The following is a 20773-nucleotide window of genomic DNA, read 5'->3' as shown; positions in this document are numbered from 1 at the left end:
ATAGATTTTCAGGGCAGCAAGTATTGGGGGAAGGTAAAATAAAGTTGAACTCCCTGCACACAAACATTCCAAAACACAGGTGTAGAAAACATCAATATACATACATCAAATGGCAAAGGATAGGGCAAAGGTACCTATCATGCCAGGTACTGGTGGTTGTTATTATTTGCATATTTGTAACCTATTTGTTTTCTAATTTTTCTAGGTTTCACAACGGGCCAAGGAGACAGTATTGATGTGGACCTCCTGATCTCCAGCATCCAGGAGCGTGGCCCGTTGTGGGACAGCCGTGACCCTCGGCACATGGACCAGGTGGTGTCGAGGCGTTTGTGGGCAGAGGTGGCAAAGTCGCTATGGGATGGCTTTGACAGTGCCTCAGCGAAGGCCAAAGGCAACTTTAGTGAGTATTGCAGATACGCTGCTATGACCCATCTTGCCAGGATAAACACAACCGTGTGTGATGCGATCAACGCCTAAACTTTGCATCGCACACGGTTGTTTTATCCTTTTAAAATGCTAAATATGTAACCATTTTTTTGTCTTTACATTCACAGTGAAAAAAATGAGGACCAGATGGCGATCCATGAAGGACCGTTTCAATAAGGGGATCCGTGCTGCGGAGGAGCAAGCTCGGAGTGGTGCTGCTGCGTCCAAGTCGGTGCCCTATAAATATAACAGGGCACTCCAGTTCCTAAGACCGGTCCTTACCCGCCGACAGTAAGTATTTTGGCCACATACCATATTGCACAGCCACATTGTACATTGCCCAGACACATAGCATATTGCACAGCCACATAGTACATTGCCCAGACACATAGCATATTGCACAGCCACATAGTACATTGCCCAGACACATAGCATATTGCACAGCCACATAGTACATTGCCCAGACACATAGCATATTGCACAGCCACATAGTACATTGCCCAGACACATAGCATATTGCACAGCCACATAGTACATTGCCCAGCCACGTACATTGTGCATCCACATAGTAGATTGCCAGGCCACTATATCGCAGCCACATAGTACACGTTCTAGCTACATATACACATAGTATATTTCCAAAGGAACATAGTGTATTGGCCATCCATGTAGTCATCGTAGCATTTTGGCCATCCTTTTACCCTAGTGGAATGGTATATAGCCCATTAGTAATTTTTTTGGTTAGGCGTGAGTCATTGTAGTCCATGACAGGTTACGTTCTGAGTCAGGGTAGTTCTGATCGCAGGAATAATGATGACGTCTGGATCACATGATCCTAACGTCATGGCCGTTCCTTCGATCAGATCAGCAAAGTGACTTTTTTTTTTTTTTTTTTTAAATGTTTTTCTTGACTTTAAATTTTTTAATAATTTGGTGGCATAGGCAGCATCAAGAAATAGGGTTGAGCGACTTTCATTTTTTTAAGATCGAGTAGGGTTTTGGGAAACCCGATTTTGTCCAGAGTCGAGTCGAGTGCAGTCGGCCGATTATCGCTAAAAGTCGGGGATCGACCGAAACACGAAACCCAATGCAAGTCAATGGGGAAGCATAGTCGGCAGTGAGTGGAGGCCAGGAAAACACCTACAGTGCCCATTTTAATGCCAAAAACATCCATTCTTGTTTCTGAAGCTTGTCAATCTTAATTAACTTTATAATAATAGTTGGGCATAGGGAATTGGGGGTCATTTGGCAAAAGTTGTGGGGGGAGTAGGGCCGGCTCAAGTTTTTCGTGGGCCCAGGAAATGCGGACTACGTCACGGCGGTGTTGCAGGGAAAGGTAATTATTTAAAAGTTGCAAGTGCTGTGATCCTGAGCAAGCAGGGGGGGGGCCCACTCGTTCGCATTGCCACTGGCACAGGGCCCCTCAAAGTATGGCGGTGTGTTTGCATGGCGGGGGCGCCTCCCACCAGCAGCGACACTTTTGCGTACTCTGAGGGGCCCTGTGCCAGTGACGTCGCCAACGAGTATGCCCCCCCACCTGATGAAGGAACCTGCACTTTCATCTGCACCTTCCTCTTTGTCCCTGTGTAAGGTGGTATAACATGCGGGAAGGGGAACCTTACTTTCAGCAGGGACAGATTCTGGCTGTGTAGAGTACAAGGGGAATGTAGTGGTCTCGGTCAATGTACCAGCAGACTCATTTAGCAGTGGCTGGGCAATGGGCAGGATGAGGAGGAAACAGATATAGGGCCAAAGAATAAAGTAGGCTACATGCAGTTCAAAATTGGTAACAGGACTAAACAGGCGGCATTGCTTTGTTCAGTGGAGTAGCAAACCCAAGAGCAGCAGACACTGTTTCAAGGGCCTAACCACACTAGTAGGCCAAATGCAGTTTAATATCTGATAGTATAGGGCGAAAGCCAGAATGTGGAAGCTCAGCTTTGTTCAGTTGAGGACAACACCAGGGAGGGGCAGACACCTTTAGTAGGCCGGAAAAGCCTATTGCATTTTTTAAAATGGTAATTTGGAGCAGAAGGTTGAAGCTCAGCTTTATTTAGTTGAGGGCAACACCAGGGAGGGGCAGAAGCCGTTAGTAGGCCCTAACCACCATTTTTTTTTTAAAACCACTTAATGAGAGCCGGAAGGTTGAAGCTCAGCTTTATTTAGTTGAGGACAACACCAGGGAGGGGCAGAAGCCGTTAGTAGGCCCTAACCACCATTTTTTTTTTTTAAAACCACATAATGAGAGCCGGAAGGTTGAAGCTCAGCTTTATTTAGTTGAGGACAACACCAGGGAGGGGCAGAAGCCGTTAGTAGGCCCTAACCACCTTTTTTTTTTTAAAACCACATAATGAGAGCCGGAAGGTTGAAGCTCAGCTTTATTTAGTTGAGGACAACACCAGGGAGGGGCAGAAGCCGTTAGTAGGCCCTAACCACCTTTTTTTTTTTTAAAACCACATAATGAGAGCCGGAAGGTTGAAGCTCAGCTTTATTTAGTTGAGGACAACACCAGGGAGGGGCAGAAGCCGTTAGTAGGCCCTAACCACCATTTTTTTTTTTAAAACCACATAATGAGAGCCGGAAGGTTGAAGCTCAGCTTTATTTAGTTGAGGACAACACCAGGGAGGGGCAGAAGCCGTTAGTAGGCCCTAACCACCTTTTTTTTTTTTAAAACCACATAATGAGAGCCGGAAGGTTGAAGCTCAGCTTTATTTAGTTGAGGACAACACCAGGGAGGGGCAGAAGCCGTTAGTAGGCCCTAACCACCTTTTTTTTTTTTAAAACCACATAATGAGAGCCGGAAGGTTGAAGCTCAGCTTTATTTAGTTGAGGACAACACCAGGGAGGGGCAGAAGCCGTTAGTAGGCCCTAACCACCATTTTTTTTTTTAAAACCACATAATGAGAGCCGGAAGGTTGAAGCTCAGCTTTATTTAGTTGAGGACAACACCAGGGAGGGGCAGAAGCCGTTAGTAGGCCCTAACCACCATTTTTTTTTTTAAAACCACATAATGAGAGCCGGAAGGTTGAAGCTCAGCTTTATTTAGTTGAGGACAACACCAGGGAGGGGCAGAAGCCGTTAGTAGGCCCTAACCACCTTTTTTTTTTTTAAAACCACATAATGAGAGCCGGAAGGTTGAAGCTCAGCTTTATTTAGTTGAGGACAACACCAGGGAGGGGCAGAAGCCGTTAGTAGGCCCTAACCACCTTTTTTTTTTTTTAAACCACATAATGAGAGCCGGAAGGTTGAAGCTCAGCTTTATTTAGTTGAGGACAACACCAGGGAGGGGCAGAAGCCGTTAGTAGGCCCTAACCACCTTTTTTTTTTTTAAAACCACATAATGAGAGCCGGAAGGTTGAAGCTCAGCTTTATTTAGTTGAGGACAACACCAGGGAGGGGCAGAAGCCGTTAGTAGGCCCTAACCACCTTTTTTTTTTTTAAAACCACATAATGAGAGCCGGAAGGTTGAAGCTCAGCTTTATTTAGTTGAGGACAACACCAGGGAGGGGCAGAAGCCGTTAGTAGGCCCTAACCACCTTTTTTTTTTTTAAAACCACATAATGAGAGCCGGAAGGTTGAAGCTCAGCTTTATTTAGTTGAGGACAACACCAGGGAGGGGCAGAAGCCGTTAGTAGGCCCTAACCACCTTTTTTTTTTTTAAAACCACATAATGAGAGCCGGAAGGTTGAAGCTCAGCTTTATTTAGTTGAGGACAACACCAGGGAGGGGCACACAGACAGACTCCTTTAGTAGGCCTGAAAAGCCTATTGCATTTTTCAAAATGGTAATTTGGAGCAGAAGGTTGAAGCTCAGCTTTATTTAGTTGAGGGCAACACCAGGGAGGGGCAGAAGCCGTTAGTAGGCCCTAACCAAAGTTGAAGGCCAAATGCAGTTTAATTTCTGATACTATAGGCCGAAAGCCAGAAGGTGGAAGTTCCGATTTAGACAGTGGAGCACAATTTGAATTAGGGACTGCAGACAGACTTAGTAGGCTGTCCCCTGTGGACCATGCATCCACCACATTAACCCATTGCGCCGTAATGGACACGTAATCTTCCGTGGCCATGCCTACAGGTCCATGCGTCTGTTGTCAGGTGCACCTTTGTACTCACAGATTGCCAGAGTGCATGGACAATGCGGTCTTCTACATGCTGGTGGAGGGTTGGGATGGCTTTTCTCGCAAAAGAAGTGTCGACTGGTTAGCTTGTAGCGTGGTACAGCGTAGTCCATCATGGCCTTATTAATAGTAAATAAAATATATAACTAGGCTCCATGAACTTTTAAATAGGTTCCAGGGGTACACGGGCAGCATTGGTGTGGTCAGTGGAGGAGTATTGCAAGTAGGGGCTGCAGACAGGCTATCAAAGGCCTAAAATAACAAACAGTAGGCAGTCATGGCAGTTTTACATCGGTTACATGGATACACAGGCAGGCACTCCAGGCAGCATTGTGGTCAGTGGAGGAGTATTGCAAGTAGGGGCCGCAGACAGGCTATCAAAGGCCTAAAATAACAAACAATAGGCTCATTGCAGTTTTACAGCGGTTACATGGATAGACGGGCAGGCAGCTTGGTGGTGGTGAGTGGAGGAGTATTTAAAGTAGGGACCGCAGACAGGCTTCAAAGGCCTAACATAAGAAAATGGGCTGGCTGTAGGCACTTTATAATTGGTTCCAGGGGTACACGGGCAGCAGTGGTCTGGTCAGTGGAGGAGTATTTAAAGTAGGGACCGCAGACAGGCTTCAAAGGCCTAACATAAGAAAATGGGCTGGCTGTAGGCACTTTATAATTGGTTCCAGGGGTACACGGGCAGCAGTGGTCTGGTCAGTGGAGGAGTATTTAAAGTAGGGACCGCAGACAGGCTTCAAAGGCCTAACATAAGAAAATGGGCTGGCTGTAGGCACTTTATAATTGGTTCCAGGGGTACACGGGCAGCAGTGGTCTGGTCAGTGGAGGAGTATTTAAAGTAGGGACCGCAGACAGGCTATCAAAGGCCTAACATAACAAACAATAGGCTCATGATGGCAGTTTCACAGCGGTTACATGGATACACGGGCAGGCAGCTTGGTGGTGAGTGGAGGAGTATTTAAAGTAGGGACCGCAGACAGGCTATCAAAGGCCTAAAATAACAAACAATAGGCTCATGGCAGTTTCACAGCGGTTACATGGATACACGGGCAGGCAGCTTGGTGGTGGTGAGTGGAGGAGTATTTAAAGTAGGGACCGCAGACAGGCTTCAAAGGCCTAACATAAGAAAATGGGCTGGCTGTGGGCACTGTATAATTGGTTCCAGGGGTACACGGGCAGCAGTGGTCTGGTCAGTGGAGGAGTATTTAAAGTAGGGACCGCAGACAGGCTTCAAAGGCCTAACATAAGAAAATGGGCTGGCTGTAGGCACTTTATAATTGGTTCCAGGGGTACACGGGCAGCAGTGGTCTGGTCAGTGGAGGAGTATTTAAAGTAGGGACCGCAGACAGGCTATCAAAGGCCTAACATAACAAACAATAGGCTCATGGCAGTTTCACAGCGGTTACATGGATACACGGGCAGGCAGCTTGGTGGTGAGTGGAGGAGTATTTAAAGTAGGGACCGCACACAGGCTATCAAAGGCCTAAAATAACAAACAATAGGCTCATGGCAGTTTCACAGCGGTTACATGGATACACGGGCAGGCAGCTTGGTGGTGAGTGGAGGAGTATTTAAAGTAGGGACCGCACACAGGCTATCAAAGGCCTAAAATAACAAACAATAGGCTCATGGCAGTTTCACAGCGGTTACATGGATACACGGGCAGGCAGCTTGGTGGTGGTGAGTGGAGGAGTATTTAAAGTAGGGACCGCAGACAGGCTTCAAAGGCCTAACATAAGAAAATGGGCTGGCTGTAGGCACTTTATAATTGGTTCCAGGGGTACACGGGCAGCAGTGGTCTGGTCAGTGGAGGAGTATTTAAAGTAGGGACCGCAGACAGGCTTCAAAGGCCTAACATAAGAAAATGGGCTGGCTGTAGGCACTTTATAATTGGTTCCAGGGGTACACGGGCAGCAGTGGTCTGGTCAGTGGAGGAGTATTTAAAGTAGGGACCGCAGACAGGCTATCAAAGGCCTAACATAACAAACAATAGGCTCATGGCAGTTTCACAGCGGTTACATGGATACACGGGCAGGCAGCTTGGTGGTGAGTGGAGGAGTATTTAAAGTAGGGACCGCACACAGGCTATCAAAGGCCTAAAATAACAAACAATAGGCTCATGGCAGTTTCACAGCGGTTACATGGATACACGGGCAGGCAGCTTGGTGGTGGTGAGTGGAGGAGTATTTAAAGTAGGGACCGCAGACAGGCTTCAAAGGCCTAACATAAGAAAATGGGCTGGCTGTAGGCACTTTATAATTGGTTCCAGGGGTACACGGGCAGCAGTGGTCTGGTCAGTGGAGGAGTATTTAAAGTAGGGACCGCAGACAGGCTTCAAAGGCCTAACATAAGAAAATGGGCTGGCTGTAGGCACTTTATAATTGGTTCCAGGGGTACACGGGCAGCAGTGGTCTGGTCAGTGGAGGAGTATTTAAAGTAGGGACCGCAGACAGGCTTCAAAGGCCTAACATAAGAAAATGGGCTGGCTGTAGGCACTTTATAATTGGTTCCAGGGGTACACGGGCAGCAGTGGTCTGGTCAGTGGAGGAGTATTTAAAGTAGGGACCGCAGACAGGCTATCAAAGGCCTAACATAACAAACAATAGGCTCATGGCAGTTTCACAGCGGTTACATGGATACACGGGCAGGCAGCTTGGTGGTGAGTGGAGGAGTATTTAAAGTAGGGACCGCACACAGGCTATCAAAGGCCTAAAATAACAAACAATAGGCTCATGGCAGTTTCACAGCGGTTACATGGATACACGGGCAGGCAGCTTGGTGGTGAGTGGAGGAGTATTTAAAGTAGGGACCGCACACAGGCTATCAAAGGCCTAAAATAACAAACAATAGGCTCATGGCAGTTTCACAGCGGTTACATGGATACACGGGCAGGCAGCTTGGTGGTGGTGAGTGGAGGAGTATTTAAAGTAGGGACCGCAGACAGGCTTCAAAGGCCTAACATAAGAAAATGGGCTGGCTGTAGGCACTTTATAATTGGTTCCAGGGGTACACGGGCAGCAGTGGTCTGGTCAGTGGAGGAGTATTTAAAGTAGGGACCGCAGACAGGCTATCAAAGGCCTAACATAACAAACAATAGGCTCATGGCAGTTTCACAGCGGTTACATGGATACACGGGCAGGCAGCTTGGTGGTCAGTGGAGGAGTATTTAAAGTAGGGACCGCAGACAGGCTATCAAAGGCCTAAAATAACAAACAATAGGCTCATGGCAGTTTTACAGCGGTTACATGGATACACAGGCAGCTTGGTGGTGAGTGGAGGAGTAGTGCAAGGAGTGTCTGTCCCAGTACTCCCAAAATATAAATAGATGTTAATGTCTCGCAAAAAAACCAAAACAAAAAAAAAAGGTGGCATACTTAGGTACAGGGGTGGGCTCATCTACTGAGTTTCTGACATTGTAATTTGGCAGTAACTATTTAATGGTGCCAATATAGGACACAGACACAGACTACTTTAAGTTGCATCATAGATGTCTACAAATTTGTATTGTCAGTGCCAGACATTGAATGATGTCAGCGAATAGACTAAAGATTGGTGGAGCTGTGCGACATAATTTTGCACGTGGTAGAGCACATTTTGAGCTGGGGTAGGGGGGAACTCTCTTGAGGCCGGCGGGACCGCCCCAGGGCCCCTCATGTTACAACGGTGTGTCTGACGTTGGGTGCGCACCACCACCGCCAGAGACACTACATTGTACTATGAGGGACCCAGTAGCAATGCCGTCAACCAAAAGCGAGCACACCCACCTCTTCAGACAAACAGCAGTCTCACGGGTGCTTGCGCCAAGTCGCGATACCACGGCCCCGTGTGGGGAGTTTTGCCATTTAGGGAGGTGTAAACATGTCGTATGCTGTACAATCAGCTGCAGCAAATTAGACATTAGAAAAGTAATTCACAGGCAAGAGCTTTTCATAGGAAAGCTAGGTGTCGGCCGGGCAAGGTGGGGCAAAAGATTTCGAAATCCAGTTGTGGTTCATTTTAATGAATGTTAGATCGTCAACATTTTGGGTAGCCAGACGAGTCCTTTTTTCGGTTAATATTGAACCTGCAGCACTGAATACTCTTTCTGATAGGACACTTGCTGCCGGGCAAGCAAGCTCCTGCAATGCATATTCTGCCAATTCTGGCCAGGTGTCTAATTTGGAGGCCCAGTAATCAAATGGGAATGACGGTTGAGGGAGAACATCGATAAGGGATGAAAAATAGTTAGTAACCATACTGGACAAATGTTGTCTCCTGTCACTTTCAATTGATGCAGCAGTACCTGTCCTGTCTGCGGTCATAGCAAAATCACTCCACAACCTGGTCAGAAAACCCCTCTGTCCAACGCCACTTCTGATGTGTGCACCCCTAACACTCCTAGTCTGCTGCCCCCTGGAGCTTGTGTGAGAACGATCACGTGCGCTGTGTGCTGGGAATGCCTGAAGCAAACGGTCAACAAGAGTTGATTGTTTGGTTGCTAATATTAGTTCCAAGTTCTCATGTGGCATAATATTTTGCAATTTGCCTTTATAGCGTGGATCAAGGAGGCAGGCCAACCAGTAATCGTCATCGTTCATCATTTTCGTAATGCGTGTGTCCCTTTTTAGGATACGTAAGGCATAATCCGCCATGTGGGCCAAAGTTCCAGTTGTCAAATCTCCGGTTGTGATTGGTTGAGGGGCAGTTGCAGGCAAATCTACGTCACTTGTGTCCCTCAAAAAACCAGAACCCGGCCGTGACACGCAACCAATTTCCTGTGCCCCCGTGAAAGTTTCCGCATTAAAAATATACTCATCCCCATCATCCTCCTCGTCCTCCACCTCCTCTTCGCCCGCTACCTCGTCCTGTACACTGCCCTGACCAGACAATGGCTGACTGTCATCAAGGCTTCCCTCTTCCTCTGGTGCAGACGCCTGCTCCTTTATGTGCGTCAAACTTTGCATCAGCAGACGCATTAGGGGGATGCTCATGCTTATTACAGCGTTGTCTGCACTAACCAGCCGTGTGCATTCCTCAAAACACTGAAGGACTTGACACATGTCTTGTATCTTCGACCACTGCACACCTGACAACTCCATGTCTGCCATCCTACTGCCTGCCCGTGTATCCTCCCACAAATAAATAACAGCACGCCTCTGTTCGCACAGTCTCTGAAGCATGTGCAGTGTTGAGTTCCACCTTGTTGCAACGTCTATGATTAGGCGATGCTGGGGAAGGTTCAAAGACCGCTGATAGGTCTGCATACGGCTGGCGTGTACAGGCGAACGTCGGATATGTGAGCAAAGTGCACGCACTTTGAGGAGCAGGTCGGAGAACCCAGGATAAGTTTTCAATAAGCACTGCACCACCAGGTTTAAGGTGTGAGCCAGGCAAGGAATGTGTTTCAGTTGGGAAAGGGAGATGGCAGCCATGAAATTCCTTCCGTTATCACTCACTACCTTGCCTGCCTCAAGATCTACTGTGCCCAGCCACGACTGCGTTTCTTGTTGCAAGAACTCGGACAGAACTTCCGCGGTGTGTCTGTTGTCGCCCAAACACTTCATAGCCAATACAGCCTGCTGACGCTTGGCAGTAGCTGGCCCATAATGGGACAACTGGTGTGCAACAGTGTCATCTGCCGATGGAGTGGTTGGCCGACTGCGTTCTGTGGAAGAGCTGTAGCTTCTGCAGGAGGACGAGGAGGAGGAGGAGGGGGTGCGAACGCCTACAGCCAACTGTTTCCTAGACCGTGGGCTAGGCACAACTGTCCCTAAATTGATGTCGCCTGTGGACCCTGCATCCACCACATTCACCCAGTGTGCCGTGATGGACACATAACGTCCCTGGCCATGCCTACTGGTCCATGCATCTGTAGTCAGGTGCACCTTTGTACTCACAGATTGCCTAAGTGCATGGACGATGCGCTGTTTAACATGCTGGTGCAGGGCTGGGATGGCTTTTCTGGAAAAAAAGTGTCGACTAGGTAGCTCGTATCGTGGTTCAGCGTACTCCATCAGGGCTTTAAAAGCTTCGCTTTCAACTAAACGGTAGGGCATCATCTCTAACGAGATTAGTCTAGCTATGTGGGCGTTAAAACCCTGTGTACGCGGATGCGAGGATAAGTACTTCCTTTTTCTAACCAGAGTCTCATGTAGGGTGAGCTGGACTGGAGAGCAGGAGATCGTGGAACTTTCGGGTGTGCCGGTGTACATGGCAGACTGAGAGACGGTTGGAGACGGTATTGTTTCCGCCGGTGCCCTAGATGCAATATTTCCTCCTACTAAACTGGTGATTCCCTGACCCTGACTGCTTTTGGCTGGCAAAGAAACCTGCACAGATACTGCCGGTGGTGCGGAAAATGGTGGCCTTACAGTGACGGAAGGGATGTTGCGTTGCTGACTAGCTTCATTGGCCGAGGGTGCTACAACCTTAAGGGACGTTTGGTAGTTAGTCCAGGCTTGAAAATGCATGGTGGTTAAGTGTCTATGCATGCAACTAGTATTTAGACTTTTCAGATTCTGACCTCTGCTTAAGCTAGTTGAACATTTTTGACAGATGACTTTGCGCTGATCAGTTGGATGTTGTTTAAAAAAATGCCAGACTGCACTCTTCCTAGACTCGGATCCCTTTTCAGGGATTGCAGACTGAGCTTTAACCGGATGGCCACGCTGTCCTCCAACAGGTTTTGGCTTTGACACGCGTTTTGGGCCAGATACGGGCCCGGCAGATGGAACCTGTTGCGATGTTGATGCCTGCTGCGGCCCCTCCTCCACCTCCGCTTCTGAACTACTGCCGCCTGCACCCTGTTCCCCCAATGGCTGCCAATCGGGGTCAATAACTGGGTCATCTATTACCTCCTCTTCGAGCTCGTGTGCAACTTCGTCTGTGTCACTGTGTCGGTCGGTGGTATAGCGTTCGTGGCGGGGCAACATAGTCTCATCAGGGTCTGATTGTGGATCTGTACCCTGAGAGGGCAATGTGGTGGTCTGAGTCAAAGGAGCAGCATAGTACTCTGGCTGTGGCTGTGCATCAGTGCACTCCATGTCAGAATCTACTTGTAATGGGCATGGCCTGTTAAATGTTTCACTTTCTAAGCCAGGGACGGTATGTGTAAAGAGCTCCATGGAGTGACCCGTTGTGTCGCCTGCTGCATCCTTCTCTCTTGTTGTAGTTTTTGCTGAGGAGGACAAGGAAGCGACTTGTCCCTGACCGTGAACATCCACAAGCGACGCGCTGCTTTTACATTTACCAGTTTCGGAAGAGGAGGCAAAAGAGCTAGAGGCTGAGTCTGCAATGTAAGCCAAAACTTGCTGTTGCTGCTCAGCCTTTAAAAGCGGTTTTCCTACTCCCAGAAAAGAGAGCGTTCGAGGCCTTGTGTAGCCTGACGACGAAACTGGCTCCACAGCTCCAGACTTAGGTGGAATATTTTTATCCCCACGACCACCTGATGCTCCACTACCACTACCATCATTACCAGCTGACAATGAACGCCCACGACGACCTCTTGCACCAGACTTCCTCATTGTTTAAAAATCGTAACCAAACTAACTTTATTTGTTGCTGTCAAACAACTTACACGGTGAGCTATAACTTCAGTATGATTTCAATATCCCTTAACAGGTTGGTGAGACCACAAGGAAAATCAGGCACAATGTTACACACTCTGTTTTCTGTGACACCAAATCACAGAGATGACACACACGCAGGACTGTCACTCAAGCACTAATGTCAATATTAATCTCCCACCTAATTTATTTTTTTTTTTTTCTCTGTGAGACTTTAGAAACCAAATAATATTTAAAAAAAAAACAAAAAAACAAGGCTTTCTATGGCCCACTGAATGAGAGATGGCACGCACAGGAGTGGCACACAAGCCCTGACTGAGGCCAATATTTTTCTCCCACTGATTGATGTAGTGTTTTTGTGTTGAGGTTGATTTTAAAACACAAATGAAGGAAAAAAATAAAAAGGCTTTCTATGGCCCACAATTAGAGAGAGAGGTGGCACACCCAGGAGTCAAGACTGGCACACAAGCTGAAATGGCAATATTACTCTCCCACTGTTTTTTTATGTATTTTTTTTTTATTTTCAGGGAGACTTTAGAAACCAAATAATATTTAAAAAAAAAAAAAAAAACAAGGCTTTCTATGGCCCACTGAATGAGAGGGACAGAGGTGGCACACCCAGGAGTCAAGACTGGCACACAAGCTGAAAGGGCAATATTACTCTCCCACTGTTTTTTTATGTATTTTTTTTTTTTATTTTCAGGGAGACTTTAGAAACCAAATAATATTAAAAAAACCAAAAAATAAATAGGCTTTCTATGGCCCACAATTAGAGAGAGAGGTGGCACACCCAGGAGTCAAGACTGGCACACAAGCTGAAATGGCAATATTACTCTCCCACTGTTTTTTTATGTTTTTTTTTTTTATTTTCAGGGAGACTTTAGAAACCAAATAATATTAAAAAAAACAAAAAAACAAGGCTTTCTATGGCCCACTGAATGAGAGGGAGAGAGGTGGCACACCCAGGAGTCAAGACTGGCACACAAGCTGAAATGGCAATATTACTCTCCCACTGTTTTTTTATGTATTTTTTTTTTTTATTTTCAGGGAGACTTTAGAAACCAAATAATATTAAAAAAACCAAAAAATAAATAGGCTTTCTATGGCCCACTGAATGAAAGGGAGAGAGGTGGCACACCCAGGAGTCAAGACTGGCACACAAGCTGAAAGGGCAATATTACTCTCCCACTGTTTTTTTATGTATTTTTTTTTTTTATTTTCAGGGAGACTTTAGAAACCAAATACTATTAAAAAAACCAAAAAATAAATAGGCTTTCTATGGCCCACAATTAGAGAGAGAGGTGGCACACCCAGGAGTCAAGACTGGCACACAAGCTGAAATGGCAATATTACTCTCCCACTGTTTTTTTATGTTTTTTTTTTTTATTTTCAGGGAGACTTTAGAAACCAAATAATATTAAAAAAAAACAAAAAAACAAGGCTTTCTATGGCCCACTGAATGAGAGGGAGAGAGGTGGCACACCCAGGAGTCAAGACTGGCACACAAGCTGAAATGGCAATATTACTCTCCCACTGTTTTTTTATGTATTTTTTTTTTTTATTTTCAGGGAGACTTTAGAAACCAAATAATATTAAAAAAACCAAAAAATAAATAGGCTTTCTATGGCCCACTGAATGAAAGGGAGAGAGGTGGCACACCCAGGAGTCAAGACTGGCACACAAGCTGAAAGGGCAATATTACTCTCCCACTGTTTTTTTATGTATTTTTTTTTTTTATTTTCAGGGAGACTTTAGAAACCAAATACTATTAAAAAAACCAAAAAATAAATAGGCTTTCTATGGCCCACAATTAGAGAGAGAGGTGGCACACCCAGGAGTCAAGACTGGCACACAAGCTGAAATGGCAATATTACTCTCCCACTGTTTTTTTATGTTTTTTTTTTTTATTTTCAGGGAGACTTTAGAAACCAAATAATATTAAAAAAAAACAAAAAAACAAGGCTTTCTATGGCCCACTGAATGAGAGGGAGAGAGGTGGCACACCCAGGAGTCAAGACTGGCACACAAGCTGAAATGGCAATATTACTCTCCCACTGTTTTTTTATGTATTTTTTTTTTTTATTTTCAGGGAGACTTTAGAAACCAAATAATATTAAAAAAACCAAAAAATAAATAGGCTTTCTATGGCCCACTGAATGAAAGGGAGAGAGGTGGCACACCCAGGAGTCAAGACTGGCACACAAGCTGAAAGGGCAATATTACTCTCCCACTGTTTTTTTATGTATTTTTTTTTTTTATTTTCAGGGAGACTTTAGAAACCAAATAATATTAAAAAAACCAAAAAATAAATAGGCTTTCTATGGCCCACTGAATGAAAGGGAGAGAGGTGGCACACCCAGGAGTCAAGACTGGCACACAAGCTGAAAGGGCAATATTACTCTCCCACTGTTTTTTTATGTTTTTTTTTTTTTTCAGGGAGACTTTAGAAACCAAATAATATTAAAAAAACCAAAAAATAAATAGGCTTTCTATGGCCCACAATTAGAGAGAGAGGTGGCACACCCAGGAGTCAAGACTGGCACACAAGCTGAAATGGCAATATTACTCTCCCACTGTTTTTTTATGTTTTTTTTTTTTATTTTCAGGGAGACTTTAGAAACCAAATAATATTAAAAAAAAAACAAAAAAACAAGGCTTTCTATGGCCCACTGAATGAGAGGGAGAGAGGTGGCACACCCAGGAGTCAAGACTGGCACACAAGCTGAAATGGCAATATTACTCTCCCACTGTTTTTTTATGTATTTTTTTTTTTTATTTTCAGGGAGACTTTAGAAACCAAATAATATTAAAAAAACCAAAAAATAAATAGGCTTTCTATGGCCCACTGAATGAAAGGGAGAGAGGTGGCACACCCAGGAGTCAAGACTGGCACACAAGCTGAAAGGGCAATATTACTCTCCCACTGTTTTTTTATGTTTTTTTTTTTTTTTCAGGGAGACTTTAGAAACCAAATAATATTAAAAAAAAAAAAAAAAAAAAAAAAATAGGCTTGCTATAGCCCACTGAATGAGAGATAGCACACACAGCAGTGGCACACAAGCCCTGACTGAGGCCAATATTTTTCTCCCACTGATTGATGTAGTGTTTTTGTGTTGAGGTAGATTTTAGAACACAAATCACGGAAAAAATAAATAGGCTTTCTATGGCCCACTGAATGAAAGGGAGAGAGGTGGCACACCCAGGAGTCAAGACTGGCACACAAGCTGAAAGGGCAATATTACTCTCCCACTGTTTTTTTATGTATTTTTTGTTTTTTCAGGGAGACTTTAGAAACCCAATAATATTTAAAAAAAAAAATAAATAGGCTTTCTATGGCCCACTGAATGAGAGGGAGAGAGGTGGCACACCCAGGAGTCAAGACTGGCACACAAGCTGAAAGGGCAATATTATTCTCCCACTGTTTTTTTAGGTTTTTTTTTTTTTTTTCAGGGAGAATTAGAAACCAAATAATATTAAAAAAAAAAAAAAAAAATAGGCTTGCTATAGCCCACTGAATGAGAGATAGCACACACAGCAGTGGCACACAAGCCCTGACTGAGGCCAATATTTTTCTCCCACTGATTGATGTACTGTTTTTGTGTTGAGGTAGATTTTAGAACACAAATCACGGAAAAAATAAATAGGCTTTCTATGGCCCACTCAGTGAGAGATGGCACACACAGGGATGGCACTGTAGCAGAAATGCCAATCTTAATCTCCCACAAAAAAAAAAAACAAAAAAAAAAAAAAAACTGTCCTACAATTACTATCTCCCTGCAGTAATGTAAGCCAGGTATGGCAGGCAGCAATAGGAGTGGACTGATGCACAAATTAAATAAAAAGTGTGGAAAAACAGAAAAGATAGCTGTGCAGAAAGGAAGGAACAAGAGGATATGTGCTTTGAAAAAAGCAGTTGGTTTCCACAGTGGCGTACACACAGCAATACAGCTATCACGGAGCCTTCTAGGGCAGCCCAATGAGCTACAGCGCTGAGGGGAAAAAAAAAAAAAAATAGCTTCCACAGTCCCTGCACACCGAAGGTGGTGTTGGACAGTGGAAATCGCTGCAGCACAAGCGGTTTGGTGGTTAGTGGACCCTGCCTAACGCTCTCCCTGCTTCTGATGAAGCGGCAGCAACCTGTCCCTAAGCTCAGATCAGCAGCAGTAAGATGGCGGTCGGCGGGAACGCCCCTTTATAGCCCCTGTGACGCCGCAGACAGCAAGCCAATCACTGCAATGCCCTTCTCTAAGATGGTGGGGACCAGGATCTATGTCATCACGCTGCCCACACTCTGCGTTCACCTTCATTGGCTGAGAAATGGCGCTTTTCGCGTCATTGAAACGCGACTTTGGCGCGAAAGTCGCGTACCGCATGGCCGACAAGCACAGGGGTCGGATCGGGTTTCATGAGACGCCGACTTAGCCAAAAGTCGGCGACTTTTGAAAATGATCGACCCGTTTCGCTCAACCCTATCAAGAAATATTTTTTTTAAAAAATTTTTTGAAAACGATGACAGAGGTATGCATTGGCTTTGGCAGCGGGAATGACCAGTCATTTTCTGCCGTAGGTATGTCCATGATTGTTATTGTCAGCCCTAATGGTCAGCTGGCGATAACAATCAGCAATTTATTATAGGCCACACAGACTGAGAGACAGGGGATTGTAATGTATTGATGTGTCATGTAATGTTAATTTTATTACAGGAGTTGGCGTATGTGATAGTTAATTAATTGAAGGCTAATTCTTTCCTTATCTTTTCACAGGACACACAGCAGCACCCTCGAGCGAGCTCGCCCCGCAGGAGCGGACCTTCATGAATCGCCATCTGACCCGTCACAGCCCTCCCACAGCGACAGCAGGCTTGCACCACCATCTGGAGAACCGGCAGCCGGTCCATCAGGTGTTCCCCTGCACGAGGCCTCTGGCGCACCTTCGTTTGGGAATTCCCGACAGCGCCAGCGGGCCTCGGACAGGCCAGCCATGCCCGAATTTTTGCATTTGAGCACGGTTTTCCAGAACTGTTTCAAGGCGTTGAGCGATAAAATGGACACTCGTCTGTCCAGTATCGAACGGCGCCTTGAAAATATGGAAGCCGAGCTCTCAAATCCGGCAAAACATTTTTTAAGTACTATTGGTAAGGGCATGGTGGAACACCTTACGCCGGAACTCCAGATTTCGGTGATGCAATCCTGCAACAATGCCTACGTGAGGGCTCTGCAGCAGTCTCGGGTCACACAGTCAGCGACACTACCCGTAGTGCCGTCGCTGGCTAGCATGACTCCGACTACTGCTGCAGAGCCACTCCAGCCACCCCTCCCTGGTCCAAGTGCCGAGCGACGCCACCACAGGCACCATAGCAGTGTGCCGCCGACTCCTGCTCCTGCCAGGCCCTCATCCTCCCGCAGCCATCATTCTGGGGGAGCTAATACCGATCGTGGAAAGAAAAGGAAAAGAAAGCACAAAAGCAAGAGGACACGCACTGAGGCTCTGGCTGCTCCAGTACAAACAACAAGTACACGTCGGGGCTCTAGCCGCAGCAGGAGCAGCCAGAGCCAACCAAGAACCACGTAAAGGCTCGTGTTGCCTCCTCCCTCCCCTACAGAGGTGGCGGTTTCCTCCCCATTATACCCTGCGGAGGGTTTAGACCTGCCATCCAACCTCCTGGACTATAATAGGTCAACATCCTCCTCCTCCTCGTCGTCGTCATCATCCTCATTTTCCGCTCCCCATTCCCAAAAAGAAACATACCATTCCCTCATGGTGGCACAGGTTGATACCCCCTAAGTTTATTTCCCCTTTTTTTTTCTGTTTCCCCCCAATAAAAAATTTTGGTTTTAATACAACAATATTTGCTCTTATTTTCCTGTATACTTCTCAGCAAGTCACACCGTGCGCCGTCTACACATATTTTGTGCTTCAAACAACTCATATATGCAATGTCAGACACTATTTTTACCATTTTTATTTTGCCTTTTTTGGTGTGTCTCTCATTGCTGTATGGGGTGTTTACAAACAATAAAGTGTATGAGGTGTTTTCAATCACTAAGGGTATGTGTCCACGCTCAGGATTGCATCAGGATTTGGTCACGATTTTTCATCAGTATTTGTAACCCAAAACCAGGAGTGGGTGATAAATACAGAAGTGGATCAGATGTTTCTATTCTACTTTGCCTCTAATTGTTCCACTCCTGGTTTTGGCTTACAAATACTGATGAAAAATCGTGACAAAATCCTGATGCAATCCTGAACGTGGACACATACCGTAAAGGTACCTTCACACTTAACAATGCTGCAGAGAAACAAACAATGATGCAGATCACTGCAGCATCGCTATTTGGTCGCTGGAGAGCTGTCTGTGTGACAGCTCTCCAGCGACCAACGATGCCGAGGTCCCCGGGTAACCAGGGTAAACATCAGGTTGCTAAGCGCAGGCCGCCGCGCTTCCGATGATTACCCTGGTTACCAGTGTTAAATGTAAATAAAACAACAGTACATACACTCAGAATTGCGTCCCCCGGCGTCCGCTTCCCTGCCCTGACTGAGTGACGGCCCTAACAGCAGAGCGGTCACATCACCGCTGTGCTGTGCATTCACTTTCCGGCCGGCGCTCAGTCAGTGCAGGAAGCATACGCCGGGGGACGCGAAGATGAGTATATATATATATATTTTTTTAAACTTTCACACTGGTAAACAGGGTAAATATCAGGTTACTAAGCGGCGCCCTACGCTTAGTAAGCCGATATTTACCCTGATTACCATTGTAAAACATCGCTGGTATCGTTGTTTTTGCTGTCAAACACAACGATACACGGCTATCTGACAAACAAATAAATATGTTATATGGTATGGTATAAATTTTGTCTTTGAAGCAGGGTAGAAAACTGAAGAAAATTTTTTTATTAAAACACAACATTTTAAAAACAAAGGGTTCCAAGTTTTTTAGATAAGGCACATTACATTGGTGAACTATTTTTAGCATAGTCACACCAGAATACAGTCCAACAGTTTACTACACCATTGTATCTTGCCATGACACACGGCCAACATCTGACACAAAATAGGCCGCAAAACGATCCCTCATCTGCGCAATTTCCACACTTGTCCTCAGAGGATGATCATGGAAATCGGCTTTGGACAGAATATAATTGTGGAGAACCACACACGCCTTCACCACCTCATCCACTGTCTCAGTTTTCAGATTAATGGCGGATCCTAATATCCGCCATTTGGAGACAAGGATGCCAAAGGCGCACTCCACAGTCCTTCTGGCCCTGGACAGTCTGTAATTGAACACCCTTTTTGTATGGTCCAAGCCCCGACTGGAGTAGGGTTTCAATAGGTTGGCAGACATTTGGAATGCCTCATCCCCAACCACAACAAATGGCATCGCAGGGCCTTTGGTGTGGGGAAGAGGTCATGGCTGTGGGAAATTAAAATTGTTCCCATATAATTTTTGGCCCATATCCGACTCTTTAAATGTGCGCGAGTCATTTGAACGGCCAAACGCACCAATGTCCACTGCGAGAAAACGGCAGTCCGCACCGGCAATTGCCATCAGCACAGTGGAAAAGTATTTTTTATAGTTGTAGAAAAGGGATCCACTTTTCCCTGGCTTGGTAATCCGAATGTGCTTGCCATCCACCGCGCCAATACAGTTTGGAAACGAACACACTTGGTCAAATTTCTGTGCGTTGGCCAACCAGATATCGCTTGTAGGGACGGGTAAAAATTCCTCCCGGAGATTAACCCACAAAGCGCGGCATGTCTCAGCAATAATTCCGGAGAGAGTGGAGACTCCAATCCGGAACTGAAATTGAAGGGATCTCAAGGTCTCTCCGGTAGCCAGGAAACTGCCAAGAAGATAAAGAAATTACATTAAAGTACATTGCAATTTATAAAAGTACATTGACCATACCACCCCCAAAAAAAATTAAGAAAAAAAAAAAGGGAAGAACATATCTCAGTCATTCAAACAGCTATGTACCGTAGAGTCACCAGCAGCCGTTCCTCTGCGGAAATAGCTCTCCGGAGCTGCGTGTCCTGCCTGCTAATGGCTCCTTCCACCCGACGCAGAAGATACCGGAAGCTCTCCTGAGACATCCTGGTGTACTCGAAATATTTCTCCAGGTTGTCATTCAGTTCGCCAAACAAGCTATGGTATGCTCCACGGCTCTCCCGGACTTCCAAGATAGGGTGTATCCAAAAGCGGCGACGAATCCATCTCCGTTTTTCCCTTTCCCTTTGATGAGAACAGGCGACAGCATAGGCATGAGCCAAGGCAAATTCCATCTCCATATCCATGTAGATACTGTCCATGGGACGCTCCATCATGAATACCAGCAAAATGGGAGGAATTCATGTCTGCCAGGGTATATATACACAATTACATAAACACCAACCCTCTTCTAGCCATTGGTGGTCCTTATCTATTGTGTAGACACTTTTTTTTGTGGGTGGGATGAAGAATGACTCACTGTACAAAAAAACGCATGCGGCGCAAAACGCTGCGTTTTTTGTTGAAAACGCAACTGCATTTCCCCAAAACGCAGCGTTTTGCACCGCATGCGTTGAAAGCATGCGGCGCAAAACGCAGCGTTGTGCATGCGTTTTGCTGCATTTTTGTTTGCGTTGTGCGTTGCGGCGCCGACGCTGCGGCGCACAACGCAAATGTGAACGT

The 20773-nt window shown here is 45.9% G+C and overlaps 1 protein-coding gene across 1 annotated transcript; it reads right to left on the bottom strand.

The window, feature by feature from the left end:
• Positions 1 to 19257: 19257 nt before the first annotated feature.
• On the bottom strand, positions 19258 to 20546 carry LOC143809716 (uncharacterized). The gene is made up of 2 exons (XM_077292751.1): positions 20081 to 20546; positions 19258 to 19946 (listed from the first exon to the last, which is right to left on the bottom strand). The coding sequence occupies exons 1-2, from the start codon at positions 20425 to 20427 to the stop codon at positions 19511 to 19513; spliced, it is 783 nt and encodes a 260-aa protein (XP_077148866.1). The 5' UTR covers positions 20428 to 20546; the 3' UTR covers positions 19258 to 19510.
• Positions 20547 to 20773: the final 227 nt, after the last annotated feature.

This window comes from Ranitomeya variabilis, chromosome 2 (genome assembly GCF_051348905.1).
Source record: "Ranitomeya variabilis isolate aRanVar5 chromosome 2, aRanVar5.hap1, whole genome shotgun sequence".
Lineage (NCBI taxonomy): Eukaryota > Metazoa > Chordata > Amphibia > Anura > Dendrobatidae > Ranitomeya > Ranitomeya variabilis.
The sequence above is the reverse complement of the archived record's forward strand: the minus strand, read 5'-3'. Positions and strand labels throughout refer to the sequence as shown.

Excerpts from the sequence above, each read along its gene's own strand:
- LOC143809716 (XM_077292751.1), bottom strand. The coding sequence starts at position 20,427 with ATGATGGAGCGTCCCATGGACAGTATCTACATGGATATGGAGATGGAA. Across the intron at positions 19,947-20,080 it reads CGGCTGCTGGTGACTCTACG|TTTCCTGGCTACCGGAGAGA; the intron begins GTACATAGCTGT and ends TCTTCTTGGCAG.